This window comes from Sorex araneus, chromosome 1 (assembly GCF_027595985.1).
Source record: "Sorex araneus isolate mSorAra2 chromosome 1, mSorAra2.pri, whole genome shotgun sequence".
In the NCBI taxonomy this organism is placed as follows: Eukaryota; Metazoa; Chordata; class Mammalia; order Eulipotyphla; family Soricidae; genus Sorex; species Sorex araneus.
In genome coordinates this window covers 415,265,520-415,285,950 of record NC_073302.1, presented here as the reverse complement: position 1 = coordinate 415,285,950, position 20,431 = coordinate 415,265,520, and the positions used below count along the sequence as shown (strand labels likewise).

Here is a 20,431-nt window from a genome sequence, read left to right as displayed (position 1 = left end):
GCTTTGAAGGATGAACTTTTATTGTATGGAAATAATGTTGCTACCTATTAAAAATGCTTTGTAATAAAAATCTGAATCCTTTTCTCAGTATTTGTACTTCTTTGTGGCTGAGCCTGTCCTTTAAAGAATGAGGAGAGCCGGAGTTCCAATAGGATTTTGATGATAATGTCCCTTCCGAACTCCTGCCAATATTTCTCAATGATGTGAATGTTTCTACTCATGGAGATGCATGGTTCACACAATAGCTCTCCTTTGATCTGTAGCTTCCCTTGAAATAGGAAAACGTCGCCTGGAAATGCTTTTTATTGTTTCATTTTATTTTCCAATCATGTGATAGAAATCATGAATAGGAAAAAAAAAACCCAACCCCAAACCATTCTGGGCACAAAAATTAAAGCAACCACATTTAAACCAAAAGCTTCAAAAATAGGTCATGCACTTCATCAAAAGTGCATCAAGCTTTATTATTTTGCTTTCAATTTGTGTCTCTAGGTTCTACTGTTATTTTCACTTTATAGTATTTGCAAATAGCTAATGCAAAAAACAAAACCACATTAACTACATAACATGAGACAGAACAAATACAGCCACTCTCAGAAAGCATTTACCTGCATGAAGCGACCCTCTGAAGTGCCAAGATTTGCGATGGTGAGATCTCCTTTAATGAAGGTGGATATAGAGGTTAGGAGGACTTGGTTGAACTGGCCCATGAATAAGTCAACTCGCTGTAAAGCCGTGGTAAACTCTGTCCGATATTCATCACTGCGTGCTTCACAGCCCGATGAATTTCTCAAAAGCGTCTGGAATAAAATATGGTCATAGAATTAATGTGAGTCCAATGGTGAACAAGCTGTAAGAAACTTTGCAGTGCATCCTTCAGAGCTTGGAGGGGAGTGGCAAAGATAACATGCCAATAGTTTCAGATAGGCAGGAATATTTATAGTGACCCCCATTATTGTGGGAAAACCCTCTGATCACACTTTCATAGTAGTTCAATATATGCACAAAGACTAATTGGTTGGTGTTATTAAAGGAAAACAAAATAAAACTAAATGACTCAGTCTGACATAAAGGTAACACTTCTGGTGACAAATCCAATGAGATAAATTTCAACTGGGAGACTAAATGTCAGAGTTACAGCAGGCCGTTATATTTAAAAATGTGCTCAGGGGACCATATGGGATGCCGGGAATTGAACTCAGGTCGGCCACGTGGAAGACAAACGCCCTCCCCATTTGTGTTCAAACTGTGAAGAGCACAGATTGACGGATTAATTCATGGGGAGGCAACAGTGTTAGACTCCAAGCCCAAGTGTCCCCATCAAACCCCAATTGCCTTAACAAGTTCCTGTTGGTTACCTATTATCTCTCTGTGAAATTCATGTTAACTGTTTCATTTTTTCCATCTGTAAAACAGACAGAATTAGGTAAACCAGATAGAATTATAAATATTAATTATAATAAAGTCTAGAATGAAGGGATCATCATTTATATATTCATTGACACGTGGTAGAAGGCTTAAAAAAATTAAGATTTGTTCATCAAATGATTCAAGCAACCAGGTTACTAAATGGCTACTGGTATCTTATAGGTTCTACTTCAAATAATTTTTTTTATTAATAGTTCCTGGGATTGAACTTCAGGTCTCATACATGTGGTGGAGATATTCTATAGTATTCGCAGCCTCTAATATAATTTGTTTTTGAAACATACCTTGCTGTGCTCAGGGTTCATTCCTGACTGCTTACTGAGGCATCACTCCTCCTGGGCTTGGTGTACCAAATGCGGCAGCATCAGGGATTGATTTGGGATCAGCCACACGCAAAGCAAGAACCTTACTTTGCACTATCTCTCTGGCTGCTGAAATGAATTTTGTTTGTATTTTTGTTTTTGGATCACATTTGGTGATGCTCAGGGATTAGTCTTGACTGTTCACTCAGGAATCACTCCTGGTGTAGCTCAGGGGGACCACATGGGATGCTGGGGATAGAACCTGGGTTGGCTGCATGTAAGGCAAATGCCCTACCTTCTGTACTATCTCTGTGGCCCCTGAAATCATTTTTAAATACATTGTTCTGTAATAGATAACGATTAAACACTCTGAATCCATTCCTCCACAGTGACACTTTTATCTTTTGCTTTTGCTTGCACTTCCTGTATACGGTTTCTTTTGAAGGACAATCTATGCCTGGCTATCAAGTGTTAGCATTGTTCAAGGCCCCCTCCTAGCCTGCTTCTCCACTCACTGTCCCCTCCCCAACCCCACCCAGGTTCTCAGTCCCTCCTGTGATGTCTATCACATTTTAGTTTAAACTGTGTTTATATCAAGCTGCCTAAGAAATCTGCCCTGTGTGGTCTCAAATACCTCAGGTTCAAAACAACAAAAGTACCTTTCTTCTAAATCCACAAATCAGAAATCAGAGCATCATGCATGATTCCTTCTCATGGACGATCTGTCACCTAGACCCATCAATTTTACTTTCTAAGCAAAAAGACGTCTATATCCATCCATTTGTTTTCCTCTCTATCTGAACCCAATCAATCTTTATACAAGCTACACAATCTCTTTTCTGGACGATTAAAATGGTTTCCTAACTAGATCTGAAGCAACCAGTCTTTTTCTACCAATTTCCAGACTGCATCCAGATTTTCTTTTTAAAACATTAATCTTAGCATATCACTGTTTAAGCACCTAGCAGTTCCCCATTGTTCTTGAGTTGAAAAATCACAATTTTTTTTTTGCCTTTTTTTGGATCACACCCGGTGATGCACAGGGGTTATTCCTGGATCTGCACTCGGAAATCACTCCTGGCGGTGCTCAGGGGACCATATGGGATGCTGGGAATTGAACCCGGGTTGGCCACGTGCAAGGAAAATGCCCTACCCGCTGTGCTATCACTCCAGCCCGAGAAAAATCACAATTTTTTAATGTAACCTGTTGGGCTCTGCAACATATGGCTCCTACCCAACTTCTCCACATTTGGCTGTTTGGGCACTCCTTTGTTCTCTGTGCTCTGGGCAGCTAGTGTCCCTTCAGTTCTCCAAATTCAGTTATTTAATGAATGAACAAGCAAGTGACTCACTTATGGGTAGATAGAGAATGACTGTGGAGATAAAAGCCAGTATTACTAAAGCTATTTTTTGTTCATTTTTGGGCCACACCCAGTGATGCTCAGGGCTTACTCCTTGTTCTGTGCTCAGGGATCACTTTTGGTGGGCTTGGGGGATCCTAAGGTATGGGACTGAACCCAGTTGGCTATGTGCATGCAAGGTAGGTGCCTTACCCTCTGTCTGTACTATCTCTCCATCTTCAAAAGCTTTTTATTTCTCCAGAAAAGAAGAAAAGTTTATATGGGAGACATCTAATATCTGGCCCTGACTATTCTGAAAAATCCACTTGTGAGTATTAACTTTTGAGGAAGATAAGGGGAGCAGGGACACACATTTAGAAAAAGATCTGATTTGGAGGGAAAAGATGAAGTATTTTGTTACATCTCTGTATGTAGTTCTGAGTTCATCAACATGTTTTGAAGATTAAAAATTGTTTCTCTTTCATGTCTCTTGGGGGACAGTGGGCCATACCTTGTGGTGTTCAGGGAACCACATGTGGGGCTAGGGACCAAACCAGGGCACTTTGTCTCTGGCAATTTTTATTTATTTATTTATTTGTGTATTTGTTTATTTATTTATTTATTTATTTATTTATTTGTTTGTTTGTTTATTTATGTATCAGTGCTGGGGACCAAGCCTCACGTTATCACACATACAAGGTACTTGTTTTACAGCGGAGTCACATTCCCAACTCTACGTGCTCTCCACTATTGTCCTGTTATATCTCTGGCAACCAGAAATTTTTGAGTGCATATTTCAAACTAATGTAGTGCATAGAAATAAAATAAAATGTCTTTTAGTTATCCTTACGTAAAAGTACCTTATTCCTTAAAGGTCAAACTTCTGTCATACGGAATGAAAAGTTCTTACATCTTTTGAGTTATATCAATTTTTTTCTGGTTAAAAATCACCTAAAACGCCCTGCTTTGACACAGCAACATCTTTTTCTTCATTTTATAAAAGGCTTTCAGTTGGCAAACAGAGTCTCAGAGTTGCTAAAGCCACTGACTTTTATAACTGAGAAAACAAACCGTGTCAGGTTCAAGTAGCATTCAAATTTCATGTGCTTCAGCTTAGACATTTATCTGGATTTATTAATGAGTGCTATTCCACGAACCAGAAGCTTTTTTCACGAAAGTGCTATAGATTGCCTTGAGGAGTGCCAGGAGGCTGAGATGAATCAGCAATTCAATGTTAACCAATTAATTAAGTTTCTATCAGTGATCAATCGTGCATTTGGTAGAGACAGCCTCAAGTAAGAGGAGCTGCTTAAAAGAATAAAGTTCAGTTTTAAATCGAAGGCCATCGTGAGAATTCTATTCCAGAGGCAGCTCCTCATTAGGGTCAGCTTCTTGTGTTATTTTGTTCCTTGGCTTGTTTTTCACTCTCTCTACATCTATGTGGCACCCTTGGAACTTTAAAGCCTCAAATTTGACCTGGAGTTTGGTAGTGGTAACAATACCATGTATTCACAGGGTTGTAAAGTAATCTGCAGCACATGGGGTGGAGGCTTTTACTGCAAATAAAACTAAGCTAGTAAGCTAGTTGCAGCCTTCTATTCACAGAGCCCAGGTATGGTCTCATTCATCGTTTGTGTTCACAGCCCTGTAATGTGCCCAGCACACAGTAGGTATCTAATGACAGCTTGCTGAAAAATTAATACATCTACATAGTAATCAGAGACAGCGCATCTGCCCAGCCAGCTTGTTTTGTGGTGGGCCTGGCTGAAATGGGGGAGCAGAATAAGAAGGAGATGGCTCTCAAAGTGCCTGGAAACCTGCAAGAATTTGATCTTTATTCGACAGGAGCTGAGAGTAACATGGCTAGAACTTTATTTTTATTTTATTTTACTTTTTTTGCTTTTTGGGTCACACTTGGCTATGCACAGGGGTTACTCCTGGCTCATGAACTCAAGAATTACTCTTGGCAGTGCTCGGGGGACCATATGGGATGCTGGGAATTGAACCCGGGGTTGGCTGCGTGCAAAGCAAACACCCTACCCACTGGGCTATCGCTCCAGCCCCATGGCCAGAACTTTAGATGTTTCCTTGCAAGTAAGGCATAAATGCAGGCCTCTGTATAGGAGCTATGAAATACCTATATTGTAGTTAGATCTCTCTTTCATACTTTCTCATGAACTGAGAGGACTGAGCTATGTCTCTATTTCCCCCCTAAACAAATTCCTAACTATAGAAACATTGCACAATGTTGGAACAGGATTCACAGAACTCCTTGATCTCAAAAAAAAAAATTGTGCAATTGGGAGCCACAAAACAAACATCATGTCAGGTTCAAGTAGCATTTGGATTTCATAAGCCGGGGACTCCCAGCTTTTTCCTTTTTAAAATCTCTCTAGCTGAAATCAGCAGGAGACAGGTAAGGGCATGTGCTTCCAGGAAAATGTGACATTCCAGACCTCGCTGCAGGAGAAAGAACTACTCCTTTTCTCTTCCTGCTGAGAACCCTGATATTGCCAGTAGCTGGGGTCAGGGTGACAGGAACTGGCTTGGCTGACAGAGCCACACGCTGTCTTTCTGCTTGAATAGTAGAAGTTTAACTAAGAGGGATCTTTGGTTATAGCTCTCAGCATGGCAAAGGTTAAGCATTGTGCAAACAGAACTAAATCTCAGTCTGATTCACTACGCCCCTTAAAGATAATGAGCCGATGTGTTTGTTGTTCATTTGGGCAGAGGAAAAAGGGGGTGGCTTCTCTCACCACATTTAGACACCAGACTCCTGGGTGAGGTATTTGGGATGACACAGCCCAATTGGAAGGGCAACAGCACAACTATGACGGGGTCTCCATGTTACCTGTGCTCCACACAAAGCCAGGAGTTTTTATGTTTTGGGGTGACATGGAGAAAGCAATTCTCTGGTACAATAGCTGCTTTGGGGTACTATGGAAGAGTCTGGAAAGGTTTCATCCCAGCACCAGTTGGGGAGTAGACCAAAGTTCTCCCATTAGTAACAAAGGGAGGAAGAAGGAAGGAAGGAAGGGAGGGAGGAAATCAATCTCTACCCCGTGCCTACAGTGTGCCAGGCACTGAGCAGGGCATTTTCATGGGCAACCGGACTCACCACAGTGCTGGCAAGTGGGGTCACGCTCAGTTGTCAGGAGGAAGGGATTCAAGGTAGCACAGGGTGTGGCCACAGTGCTCAGTTCATACTGGAACAGGCATGAGAATTGTGTTTCCGCTGCTTCCCAAAGTTCATGGGGTTCTTTTGCTACTGTTTACTATTCTGGGCAATGTTCCGAGAATTGCATAATTACCCAAAAGGAAAGGGCCTTAGAGACTATCTTACTCTCGTCCCTCATTTCACACATAAGAAATTGAAAGCCAGAAAAATCGCCCGAGAGTTAGAGAATTGTTTCACAAAAGATAATACTGAACACACAAAACCCACAACCCTTCAAAGTAGGAAATGCATATTCACCCACCCCCGTTTGCATTCCTGTCAGAAAGGCTGGATGTTATTATTATTTTCTGGATAACAGCACAGAAAAGACCCAGAGGCATTTTTAAGATTTCAAATGAGCATGGCTCTAAACCTAGCTTGTTGCCTGCTATAAAGAACAGAAACATGTGTCTACTCAAGTAACCTAAACTTTTACTCATCACCAACTCCTGTTTCTCTCTCATTTCCCCACAGACACTCATGTGCTCTCCCCCTTGCCTCTCCAGCGGGGCCCCTTGTCCCACACCTGTACCTAGGAGTTTCCTCACTGGCTTTCTGGTCTCCATATCATCTAGAACACACTTTTCCTGAGGGTGCTCCCTACTCAACTTGTTCCCTTCTGGCTGCTCCTGTATTCTACTGGCTGCTCCCCTAGTGTTATGCAGTTTATGCAATTTTCACCTTAGGCCCTCTTGGACCATCCTGGGATATCAGATCTATGTTTTTCATCAACACTCAACTATGGTTTTAGTCTTTTCTCCTTAAGGTCAAAGGTGCAGCCATCATTTCGGACACCAAATACATTTCAGAGTAGATATCTAGATCAAGCCCCTTCCCATCCTGGAATTTTTGCAGTTGCTTTACTGTTGCGTCCCTTCTCCTACGGTCACTGACACCCACTCTGCTCATGTCAACATGCAGCTTGCTGCCTTCTAAAATCTCTAAGGTCACTGGGATGCAGAAAATAATTGTGTTTCAATGGGTGGGGCAGGGGACATAGTGGAAAAAGAATAAGGCGACTCATGTAAGGCATGGGAAGATATCACATGGCCTGAGACATCTGAGCCACGTGGGGCAAAGAAATTAAAAAATTATCAGTACATTTTGTTTAAGCATGTACACTTGTGTACTGCAGATAAGGGGAGGGAAAGATGAAGAAGCAATTCACAATCATGATTCACCAACTTTTGGAGAGATATGGCTAGGGTGGGACACACAGAGCCCTTCAAAGGCACTGACAATCTGCTTTTTAACCCTGATATTAGAGAAATCAGAATTCATGATTTTGTTTTAACATACATTGGTTTTGTTTGTTGGTTTTGTTTGGTTTTGGGCCCACATTCCACAGTACTCAGGAATTACTCCTGGCTCTGTGCTCAGGGGTCACTCCTGAATGGGATTGGGAGACCATATATGATGCCAGAAATTGAACCTAGATTGACCCCATGCAAGGCGAGTGCCCTAAATATTGCACTACATTTTGCCCCCTATATACACTCTTTTTTAAAAGTCTGGAAGTAGAGAAATCAGAATTTTAAAAAACTTTATACAATTATCACATACAGTACACCATTCTTTTCAGCATAGTAATACAGTTGTTTCTTAGTATCTACAAAGAGATCCCAAATACAACAAATCTGAATATGCTGAAGTTTCTTATATACAATGCTATGTTATTTGCTTATAAATTATGCACATTCTTCTGTATATGATAAATCAGTGGTTTCTAACCACTGGGCCTCAGACCAGGGTCAGTATGCAGAAATTTCCTGCCAGCTGGCAAAAGAGCCATTGTTAATACATGGTAAGCCTGGATTTTAATTTTATAATATTCTATTTTAAAACAATAACATAAAATACTATTTGAAAACAATGGATATTCTTTTTCCTTGGAAGTCTATGACTATTTCACCTATTTTCACTGGTCCACGTCTCCTGATTACATATAATTTCTGTGTGTAGTTGTTTCACTGTATTGTTTAGGAAATAATGACAATTCAAAAATCTATACAGGCTTGGGGCTAGAGCGATAGCACAGCGGGTAGGGCATTTGCCTTGCATGCAGCTGACCCAGTTTTGATTCTCAGCATCCCATATGGTCCCCTGAGCACTGCCAGGGTTTATTCCTGAGTTCAGAGCCAGGAGTAACCCCTGTGCATCGTCAGGTGTGACCCAAAAAGCAAAAAAAAAATCTATACAGGCTCAGCACAGATGTATCGTGTTGGACCCATAAATAAAGAGCATATGGTTAGATCAGAGAATTGTTGACTCCACAGATGAAGCATTCACAAATATGAAAGTCCAACTACATATCATCATAGAATTACATTTTGAAAGAATATAGTGAATAAACAGGAAGTGAAAGTGGAGAAAGCCTATAAGAACCTCGCCTACTTCAACTTCTTGATATCTGAAGTAGGCTTGAGATATTCTCATGACTTTTCTCAGCTCACAGGAGCTAACAACAATCACATTCAACAACATCTGCAGAGTGGATTATGGTTTTCAAAGTACATTATCTCATCTGATCCTGTGAGTTGGGTTGTTACAATATCTATTTCAACAGATGGAGAAACAGGCTCAAAGAGTTATCAGTAATTATTAGACCTTGCATCCTCGTGGTTGGTTTCAACTCCTATGTTCCTGATATTGTATTGGGCCACATATTTATAGGCTCCACACTATTTCTGAGACAAACCACATTCTAGTGATGCTCTAAGGGCCTAGAAGAAAAGAAGAATAAACAGGTCTCTAAGTCAGGACTGATTCCTGCTAGAACTTGTATGCAAATCATATGATCTAGCTAGGTCTAAGCCTTACCTCCTTTAACAAACATTTGTTCAGAGTATTTACAGTGCCAGACACATATTCTATGCACTTCCCCCCCAAACATTTACTGAATCTTTATGCCAAACTTAGAAGAAAACTTAGGCACTGAGTGCTCAGATAGCAGGACTAAACCTGGTCCCTGGGTTCTTACTGAAGCCTGTAAGGACCTTGCCTATAAAAAGAGAATTTGAATAAATTGATCTCGAGTTTCCAGTTCTGCCATGTTGTGGATCAATGGATGGATTCCCAGAGCTTCTCTGGACTTGGAATCATCAAGCTGCTGTCAGTCTGTTCTCAGACAAATGGTTGCTCAATGTTTAGGATAGCGCGAGTAAACAGTTTTGTCCTCAACCAGCAGAAGCTGCTCCAAAACACAGATTCTGGGTAATTATGCCCAGTCTATAGGAGTTTCAAAAAGCATTTCATTTTTAAGGGTTATCCTCTTCTAAAATGATTATATGGACTTAACTTTAGAAACAATGGTAAGCATCCCATCTCCCCAACCATAAACTTTTACAAAAACTTGCTACATATTTGCTTTCTTAACCCTAAGACTTCATACTGTCTTAGTATTGAATAATGGGAATTACTATACGATTTGTAAGCCTTGAGATAATATATTGCTTATTCTTTCCTCTTTGTATTGCCACATTTAAAAATATGACTCAGATACCTTTTTTATAAAAAGGAAATTGAAGTGCCATATACTTTAATGTATCTGATTCAGAATGTTTCCCCTAATTAGCATTATGATGTATGCAGGGAATATGCAATTATATTTAATTCAGTGTAATTAAGATTGTGATATATTTAAAATAGTGATTCTTATAATTGATCTATAGGACAGATTTAGCTCATCTATAGATAAATTAAATCAGTCTTGCAAAGAGATTTTTTACAAAATGTACTATCTTATAAACTATTTGCCATTTCACTTCTACCAGCTCTCATCTCTCCTAGTGTATGACTAAATGGAAATCTTTTAATATAAACTTTATGAATAATTCCACTTTGCACAAATTCTATGGATACACAGAATGGTTTAAGGGGAATACATATTTCAAAATAGTCCCACTTTGTCTATATTTCTTTATATAGTCAGTTACAGACTCAATTATAGTTACCCTTGAACAATTTGGAGGTTAGCTTCCCTTACATTCCCTCTGTTGAAAGTCTGTATATAACGCTTCACTCTCCCAAAATAAGGTCATACCTTGGTAACCAAGGATAACAGTTTCAGGAAGCCCCACCCAAAATTCAAAATGCACCAATACTTGTTTTTAAAAACTGGTCTTCCATAAGTGCAGTTCCTCATCTGAGATTCAACTAAACCAAATTTGTGATCCCATTCCATTAGGTAGAAAAAATTATCTTCATGTTATAACCTTATGCTGTTTCAAAGGAACACTTGAATTTCAGGAAAACCATTTAAGTTATTTCGCCAAATTTCATTCATGAAATTTGAAGGGGCAGCAGTATCACCGAATCCAGGCAGAAGCACTAAACTTTTGAACCCCAGCATTTGATTATGTCTTTGTCTTGATTTTATATTTTAATTCCTTCCACCCTGTACTCAAATATCAACTTAGATGTCCATTTTGAAGCACGGATTCTCTGAAAAACGCAGATTCAGATCTCTCACAGAATATGTCCTTCTCTTTGGAGTCCTTAAGATGTGGCCAGACTCTTAGGTGGTGCGGCCAAATCCTAAGCATCTGACTAACTTGTTTTGTGTTATGAAAATAACCCTGCCTTATGTGTTCAGCAACAGTTTAAAAGAAAGCAAGCTTCCTGAGCACTTTTGCTGACACAAACTCCTCTGAATGACCTAATCCTGTCTCACAGCTTCATGTGGTTCAGAACAATTGGAGGTCCCAGTTTGTGTTCTAGAAAAGGAATAAAGATGGGGAATGCTTCAAGGGTTGATTGGTCTCCAGGAGGAAGAAAGGCGTCCTCTGGTTGTGTGGGGAGCCCGGGACGGCCCTCAACACAGGCATCTGGCCAGTCAGCCAGACCTGATGATTCATGAGCTGATGGATGCTGCCTCGTGGTGATGACTTAACTCACACATGCTGGTCTCCTGAGGACCAGCCTTTTCTCTTGCCTTCAGGCCAAGACGGAACGTGCTCTTGGTAACACTCAAACTCATGACATTTCTTTCCAAGTACACTTCTTCTTCTAGTTTCCTCTTTTTATTGTGGTACTAAAAAATTATGGTGGGGGCCATACCTGGTGGTGCTGGAGGGGGATGTGCAATGTCAAGGATTAAACACAGGCCTTTGCACATGCAAGGCTTGTGCTCTACCACTTAAGTCAAGCCCTGTCACTGTCACTGTCATCCCATTGCTCATCGATTTGCTCGAGCGGATACCAGTAATGTCTCCATTTTTTTTTGAGACTTGTTGTTACTGTTTTTGGCATATTGAATACACCATGGGTAGCTTGCCAGGCTCTGCCGTGGTGTCGAGGTATTCTCGGTAGCTTGCTGGGCTCTCTGAGAGGGGTGGAATTTAATAATATCTTCCACTCCCCACAATTTTAAACCGTGACACTATTTAGAAACATGGGACCTCTCTGATATGTAAATAGCTAAGGAAATTGAAATGAAATCATTCTGGATTTAGTATGAGTCTTAAAGCTCTTGCCTTTACAAGAAGATCAGGAGGCACATCTAGAAAAGCAAGGAAGGATGGCAACATGAGGATGAAAGACTCTACTGGGAGAGAGAGATTTTGAAGATAGATTGATGGCATCTAAGGAATGTCCGAGACCCCTAGAAGAAGCAGCAAGAAACAGCAACCATTATAGAGAGCAGAGCCTTGACTGACACCTTGATTTCTGACTTCCATCCCACAGAAGTATGTGAGAATACTATGTGACTGATACTGTTCTGGGTGCAGAAGGATACAAGAGCACAAGAAAGGAAAATAAAAACCTAACTTCATTCCGTTGTGCAACTTAGCTAATATTATTGTTACTGACATTGGAAAAATGCGTCTCCATCATGTCTGCAAAGCAATGCCCAACATTATTATTATAGCTAGAAAATCAGTGCCGCATTAATAAAGTCCACTATTATTTTTCATTATTCTCATAAAGAGAAGTGGGCACTTCCATGGGTTTTTTTTTTGTGGTAAAGGATTAGATGGTAAATATCAGACTTTGAATGCTATAGGATCTCTAACATAGTTTTTGTTTTAAAAGCTCCTTTAAAAATGTCAAAACCACTCTTAACTGACTGGGTGTAGTCCCTGCCCCCACCCAAAACTTCTGTTTCTGTCTAGAGTCCAGCTTGCCCCTTCTGTGACCCTTGAAGGCACCATGTACATGGGGAGACAAGAGACGGACTCATCAAAGGGTCAACTAACACTTCAAAGTATGAAAGGACAGAGCTGATAGATATGTTCTGAAAACACAGGGACAGAAAGTAAATACTCTAAGTTAGGAAAAGATGGCTGAAGTTGAGCCAGGACTTGACAGATATTGGACTAGTGAAGAGGGAGAAGAGAAAAACTTGGCAAAGATTATGAACATTTTATGACCATGTATGTATGGGTTTGTAGATGCATGGGTACATGTGTAATTATATATGAATGACATAAAATAAATATCCATTCGTCTCTCATGGTATCACTGTTTAGACTCAGCATGTTGAGTTGACCATGGTGGGGGCTTGGAATTTTAAGCATTAAAACTTTTGCTTCTTTATCATCATTTCCTAAGGTGAATCAGATCGAAACCAGACCAAGTCCATGTGGTTTGGGTTAGGAGCCTTCAGTCTGCACTGCAGTCACAGCCAGGAGTGACAGAATGATTCATAAAGAAAGTTGTTCCAAGTGTGGCAGAATTTAATGCTTATAGTATAGAGGGTTTCCATTTTTCTCTATTTACTCAGCGGAAAATAAACCAATATACGTTCCCCTAGAAGGCACTCAGAAGACAGAACACTGGTTTGCCATGCAGTCACAAACCAGATACAGCTCTTTCTGTAGGTGCAAAGAACCACAGCTTGTTTTTATTCTCAACAGTGCTGCGCTCATTGGAAACAGGCTGATGAATGTCTTCAGGGAGGGTGAGGGGAGGGAAAGAGGTGAAATCAGAGTCCTTCTCCTGTGTGCCCAAATAGTGTCTCCACCCATAGAATACTAGTCTGGGGCACTGATGGCTCATCCCTCCCTTCCTTCTGTTGTGTGCGATGTGACTCTACACTTACCCTCTCCCCTTGTCCCAGACCAGAACTGTTGATCAGAAACTCCAATCTGTGGGCCATCCTCCGGTTTGGCCAAGGGCCCTGATGCCTTATCACAACACACCGCTCCCTTTTATCCTTTCCCATCTGCATCAAGAACAGGGAATTTTTTGCCCCACACCAAGCTGGGCTTGGTATCTATGGAGTGGTGTCATTATGGAACAACGTAATCCTATGGCCATAGTAAAGGTGAAAAAGACCTTTGTCCCCACCCTCCCCCAATCAACAACCCCATAGGTTAAGGGAAAAAAACCCTATTTTCAATGTGCAATCACAGAATGGTGGGCCATAGTGAAAATCTTGGGAATCCACAGGTAAACAAAATGGGAAGGAGTGTCTATTGTTCAGTAACACCCACCAGAGGAGCTATTCAGAGTCCCACAGGCCCAAGTGGCAATTCTCTCAAAGGAGAAGATCTGTGGAAAGGTTCTAGAAAACCTTAAGGAGCAGATGTATTGCTCTTTCTCCTTTTCAAGGCTTTAATTGTGTTTTATTAATTTTAACTACATACAAAGCTCTAGAATTCTGTGTATTTACTTCCCTATCTTATCTTTCCTTTTCCTTTCATTTTTTTTCCTCTTTGTTCCTTGATCCATCTTCATTCCAAACTGGTGAAGGGGGGGAAGATGGTGTGTGTGTGTGTGTGTGTATGTGTGTTTATGTTTGCAACAGTAATAGTATATAAAATTTTCAAGAATTTTGGCAGTATTAATTCTTGGAAACTCCCCAATTCTACATATTCATATTTAGATATGCTGAGAAGATAAAAAAGGTTTTGTCTAAAAAGCATTTCTTTAACCAGTCTTTATCATGTTATCTGAAATATAGGGCTTTGCTATAATTGCTTATTCATTTGTAGAAAGTATTATATTATGGTTTTGGAAAATAGAGGTAAAAGCCATAGTTCATATCGTAAAGGAGCTAAAGAGAGATGCTATTTCCATAGAGTACAGTAAGGGATACATGTAAACAAAGGGTGCTATAGAGAATTCAGAAAGGACAGGTTATTTAGCATATGCCTGAGTGGAAGTGTTAAGAAAATGGAAAAGTGTTCATCTGGCAAAATAAGTGTGAGGGGGACTGACAGATTCTGGGATCTATAAGAATGATAAGTTTGACACATATCCAATGAAGACTACTATAAAAAAAATAGAAAAAAACTCAGCCAAGTTGAAAAAACAAGAACCTAATTAGTAAATGGGCATAGGACCTGAATTGATATTCTCCTAGGAAAGATCTGCTCTTGACCAATGGGAACATGCAACAGTGCACAAAATAAGCAGGACAACACAAATCAAAATCAAGAACTGTTCCTTCACAGATGTTAGGATAGTTACTGTCAAAGACAGGAGGAAACTACAGTTGCAGAGAAGGGAGCCAGTCTCCACTCCCAGTGGGAATATACACTGGGGTTCATCCAGGAAACTGTGTGGAACTTCCTCAAGAAATGAAGGTCAGTGGACTAGAAGTGATGTACAAATAGAGAGGGGGGGCTTTGGGCACTTTGGTGGTGGAGGAAGTGCAGTAAATTTAATACCAAAACCTACCACTATTGTGGATCATGTTACCTCAACAACAGTTTAAAAGAGGAATTAAAACTATTAAAGTGTCCTAAGATATAGGGGCCAGAGAGATAGTACAATGGGTAGGTACCCTTCCATGCGTGGATTTGATCCGCAGCTCCATATATAGTCTCCTAAGTGCTTTCAGGAGTGAACCCTAAGCTCAGAGCCAAATGTAAACTTTGAGTACCAAAAAGCAAGAAAAAAAAGGCAGAATATCTAACAATCTTAATTCTTAATGGATATTCCAAGGACATGAAACTTTATCTCTGGAAATATCTGCCACCCATGTTCACTGCAGCCAAGACAGAGATACATATTTGTGTCTATCAACAGAAGAATGTGTCGGAAGAAGTCATATATAAATATATATCAGTATCAGTATCAGTCATCCCGTTGCTCATCAATTTGTTCAAGCAGGCACTAGTAACGTCTCTCACTGAGAGACTTATTGTTACTGTTTTTGGCATAGCCAATATGCACGGGTAGCTTGCCAGGCTCTGCCTCGCGGGCTCCATACTCTCGGTAGCTTGCTGGGCTCTCCGAGAGGGGTGGAGGAATCGAACTCGGGTTGGCCGCATGAAAGGCGAACACCCAACCGCTGTGCTATCGCTCCAGCCATATATATATATATATATATATATATATATATATGTATATATTATTAAGCTTTTAAAAGAAAAAGTAGACCCTGTCATCTAAGCAAGATGGATGAATCTAAAGATCTTCAGTTAAGTGAAATGAGCCAAAGACAGGCAAATACTGCACGGTATCATTTATACATAAAATCAAACTCTAAGCCAGAGAAACAGTAAAAATGTGGTCACTAAGGGCAGGGCAATTGGGGAGAACAGAGAGAAGATGGCAAGAGGGTACACAAAGAGCTAAGATAAATACGGCCTGAGGCTCCAAGGTATAGGATGATTATAATAACGGATAACACGGCATTATAGGATTAAAGTGTTCTGAGAGTCAAAGAGTGATGGGTTGAGGTCAGGGTAGCTTGGCAGTGGCATGTCTGAACCATCTCATACGAGTTTAAAGGGCCCGATATGAACATTTCTTTCCAATTCTTCTTTAGTAATAGGACTTTGGTAGTTTGAAACTGCCCTGGTTGGATATTTACCCTATAGAAACTGGCAGATCTCTGGGTCTTCTACTCCTTTTCTCCTCAGAGTTAAATATTTACCAGCACATGCCTAGGTGTGAAGGTGGATTAGGAAATATGCAGGAACCAAATTTAAAAACTCTTTGATTACCAACTTAAGACTCTGAATTTTACTCTGAGGGCTATCTGGAGCTCTGGAGCTCACTTTCAAATTATTTGAAGAGATACAAAGGGGTTTGCTTCCAAGAAAGATTACTTGCTGCAGAAGCAGTCTGGAGACAAATAGATGGGTGAAGAATGAGGATTGAGCCAGACAGATTTAGTTTGATCTCACTGGCATAATTTTCAACACACGAACAAAACAAACTCCAGCCAGAATAATAGCACACAATTTCTCTATTTCTACTTTGTGTATTTATGGGAGAGTAGGATTTTAAAATTTCATACTTAATATAAATGAGACCAGTTTAATTTTTGATAAACTTAGGTTGTGCTCATGAAAAAGGCTGAGATATGGTGAAGGACTCTTTAAAGACATTAAGTTTCTTGATTAAACATATATCATTAGAAGTACCCAAAGCAGGAACTGAACGAGGTGCTTAAGAAAGTCTGAAATGAGACTGGAACATGGTATGGGAATGTCAACATGAGTTAATGAATGAGAGAGGGCGTGTAAACTATTAATCCCACCTGAGGGCTTCCCGAGTCAATGGGAAACTGGATTGAGGTTAATAGACAAGAATGGAGTTAGGAGGAAATAGAACATTAAGCAAATGATAGCTTAATTTTACTTGTGATATACCTAGTAATTACTGATATATCAGAGGATACATGAATGCTTTACTAGCAGCAAGAAAAGTGAAATGAAGCTAGGCCAATATCTTTGTTAATCTTTATTAAACGTATCACCCAGCCACTCACGGATTTCACTAAACATTAGCAGAGAAATGTAGTATTTGAATATTTCTTCAGTAGTTGCGGAATTCCCAGCATAACAGGTATTAAGCAAGGCACTGGAAATTATAACTGCTGGGCCCAGAGAATGCAGGAAAGTTTTAATATCTAAAGCTCATACAACTAATTAATATTGATTTATAAAAACTTAGGTTTTTATTTTTCTAGTAGTTCATACACCTTTTTTTTCCTGCATCCATTTTATTGAAATGGATTATATTATTACTAGGATCATAAGATACTCAATATCCTAACTTACTTTAGATCCCTTAATAATCTGGAGATCATTTCTAAATAAAAGAATTTTCTTTTGTTCAGTATGACAAAACCCTGGCATATATTTTTATATGATATGTAAACACAAAGGGTAAAACTTACATTTTTCAATAGTGAAGTGATTTAGTTTTTCTATGCAGAATTTACTTTAGAAAACGCATAGAGGGAAAACAGGAGAAGAGGGATGAGAACAATGTCTTTTACCAGGATGTTAAAAAGTAAACCTCATACTTAAAAACTATGAGTTTTCTACTCATGTTTTCATAAGTTTTTGATTTTATAAAAGTACCAAGTTAAGAAACTTCATAATTAATTGTTAAAATTTAGCATATCAGTCTTTAGCCCTGGCAGTGCTCAGGGCTTTCTCCTGGCTTTGTATTTGGTGGTCACTTCTGGTGGTTCTTAGAGGATGATATGCAGAGACAGAGACTAAATTGGGGTTGACTGCATGCAAGGCAAGTACCATCCACACTATACTATTTCTACAGCCCTATCATTTAATTTTCCAAAAGCAGACCCCATATTTTAGCCTTCTTTGTAATTGTTTCAAACCTGTACTTTGATCTTTTCATGCTAATTATAAGTTATACTACTATTGGTAAACTACCAAGTTCTGTATTACTCACCATTTTGGAGATACTGACTAACATCCTTACTATTGGGCTGGAAATCAAACTGAGCTTGTGTTTTGTCAGCTCTATTACTATTTGGAATCAAGCTCTTTTCTATGACTGTTTTGAAATAGAGTGAGTTTAGCTGACAGTAAGAAACATTGCTCATTTCTTTTTCTACATAAGCTCTAGTTGAATCCAATGGAATGGCTGTCTCTTGAATTCAAAATATTTCTTTTTTTTTGCTTTTTGGGTCACACCCAGCGATGCTCAGGGGTTACTCCTGTCACTGCACTTAGGAATTATTCCCAGCGGTGCTTGGGGAACCATATGGGATGCTAGGGATCAAACCCAGGTCAGCCGCATGCAAGGCAAACGCCTTACCTGCTGTACTATTGCTCCAGCCCCAAAATATTTCTGAATTACTCTTACTAATACATTTACTGATTCCTGCTTACCATGATGTTGTAGCCACAAATAAACTTACATTTAATGAATTATTAGATCTACTATATTCTACTATAAATTCTTCCTTTTAATTAATTGAATTCAGTTCCTTAAGTATCAGGGAGGAACACCTAATTTGACCTCATAATAATTTTGACCCAAAATCTATAATTTTGGGTTTTAGAATATTTCCAATTGTGAATGCTCTCATATTATATTCTTATATAAGAGGGAAAATAATCTCATATCCCTATTATTTTCTCTGAGATGTAACAGACACTCTTATACACAATATCTTGCACTTAAGAGCCTGGTTATTTTACCAGAATAGCAATATGAGGTCTGCCAATAATTAGAACCTCTAAGAAGGGGCAAGTCAGACGTGATTTGCAGGCACAGGAATAAGCCCGAAAGATCAAATGCCTGCTATTCTCCTATCTTTTCCTTTGGCAAATTCCTCTTCTTTCGTGCTCAAAAAAAGTAAATGAAGTGTATGTATGTGTATATATATATATGTATATACACATATATATATTGACTGTATCACTGAATCACACTCATCCCGTTGCTCATCAATTTGCTCAAGCAGGTACCAGTAACGTCTCCATTGTGAGACTTGTTGTTACTGTTTTTGGCATATCAAATACACCATGGGTAGCTTGCCAGGCTTTGCCGTGCAGGTGGGATACTCTCGGTAGCTTGTTGGGCTCTCTGAGATGGACGGAGGAATCGAACCTGGGTCAGCTGTGTGCAAGGCAAATGTCCTACCTGCTGTGTTATCATAAACTGACTTTATGTTTAAACTGTCATTTTGTGTTACATTCATCATCCTCCCAACCAAAGATCAAAAAGTAAGTTATTCAGATGATTTTAGATAAATTTTGCCTCAACAAATCTGGGGAGGGTACCAAAAGCACTAGGGAAGATGCTACAGGTCAGGATTAAAGTTAAATAAATCATGTGTGTATTTGTGTGTGTAGTATATATATATATATGTATATATATGCACCTGTATATCTAATCTCATGGTTTTATGAGCTGACAGAAATAATGCTTTTCATCATCTAGACATAAAAGTATATTTGCAGATTTTATCAAGGACTTTATCCAACCACTTCAGCAATTCAGGTGGTCTCTGTTCACTGGGTCAAGTACATAAATTTTCTTTGGAAAATTTTCTTTTTGTAACATAAAATCAATACCATTGTTTATGGACCACAAAGCATATGATTATGTTCAAAGAAGTATGACCAAGGCCCTACCCTCCAAGACTTTCACTTAAAATGAAAGAGAAAGGTACAATGTATACGCAGGCCGACTCTACTCTGGAAAAGCCCATGTTCTCTCTTGAATGCACTAACTCTCTTCTTTTTTTTTTGCTTTTTTTTGGGTCACACCCGGCGATACACAGGGGTTACTCCTGGTTCTACACTCAGGAATTACTCCTGGCGGTGCTCAGGGGACCATATGGGATGCTGGGATTCGAACCTGGGTCGGCCACGTGCAAGGCAAACGCCCTACCCGCTGTGCTATCGCTCCAGCCCCGCACTAACACTCTTCTAACTCCCTCATATGTCTCTAGGTAAAATTTTTTATTCACACACACACACACACACACACACACACACACACACACACACACACACTGTGCAGCTAGAGACGCATGCAAACCAAGAAAGGCAACCCAAGGTGGAGAGCATGTTCTTGTACACTCAAGGGTGCTCATGACTTTTTGCATAAGTCCTAGGAGCACTTGTCTCTCACTTGGTCCTCTAGGGAAGTTTATCTCAACCTTTTTTGACTATGGACCTCAGCAACTTTGTTTGTCCCTATGGACCCCCATCCTATGGTTGGTTCCCGAGTCCCATATTATGCCTCTACCCATTGACATAATTTTCACTTGGTCCCTTGAACTATTCTGAGAGGAAGGATGCCACAGGGAGTCATGTGGACCCTGGATGAGAAATGGGCTCTAGGATACAAGATTATTGTAAGAGGAAAATGTCTTAGAGGGATTCGTTTGTACAGAGATGCAGAAAGACAATGTGAGTTGGGTCCATTTTTGTACCATGTTTCCTAGAATTCTACTGACTCCAATAAATTTGACA

At 39.7% G+C, this 20,431-nt stretch overlaps 1 protein-coding gene across 2 annotated transcripts in view; it reads right to left on the bottom strand.

The window, feature by feature from the left end:
* The window catches only part of MET (MET proto-oncogene, receptor tyrosine kinase), a 124,918-nt gene that overhangs the window by 59,661 nt on the left and 44,826 nt on the right, over positions 1–20,431 (bottom strand). For both annotated transcript variants that reach the window (XM_055122647.1, XM_004602074.2), the window contains exon 3: positions 609–800. In XM_055122647.1, coding sequence (XP_054978622.1) covers positions 609–800 — 192 coding nt within the window. The remainder of the gene's footprint in view (positions 1–608; positions 801–20,431) is intronic.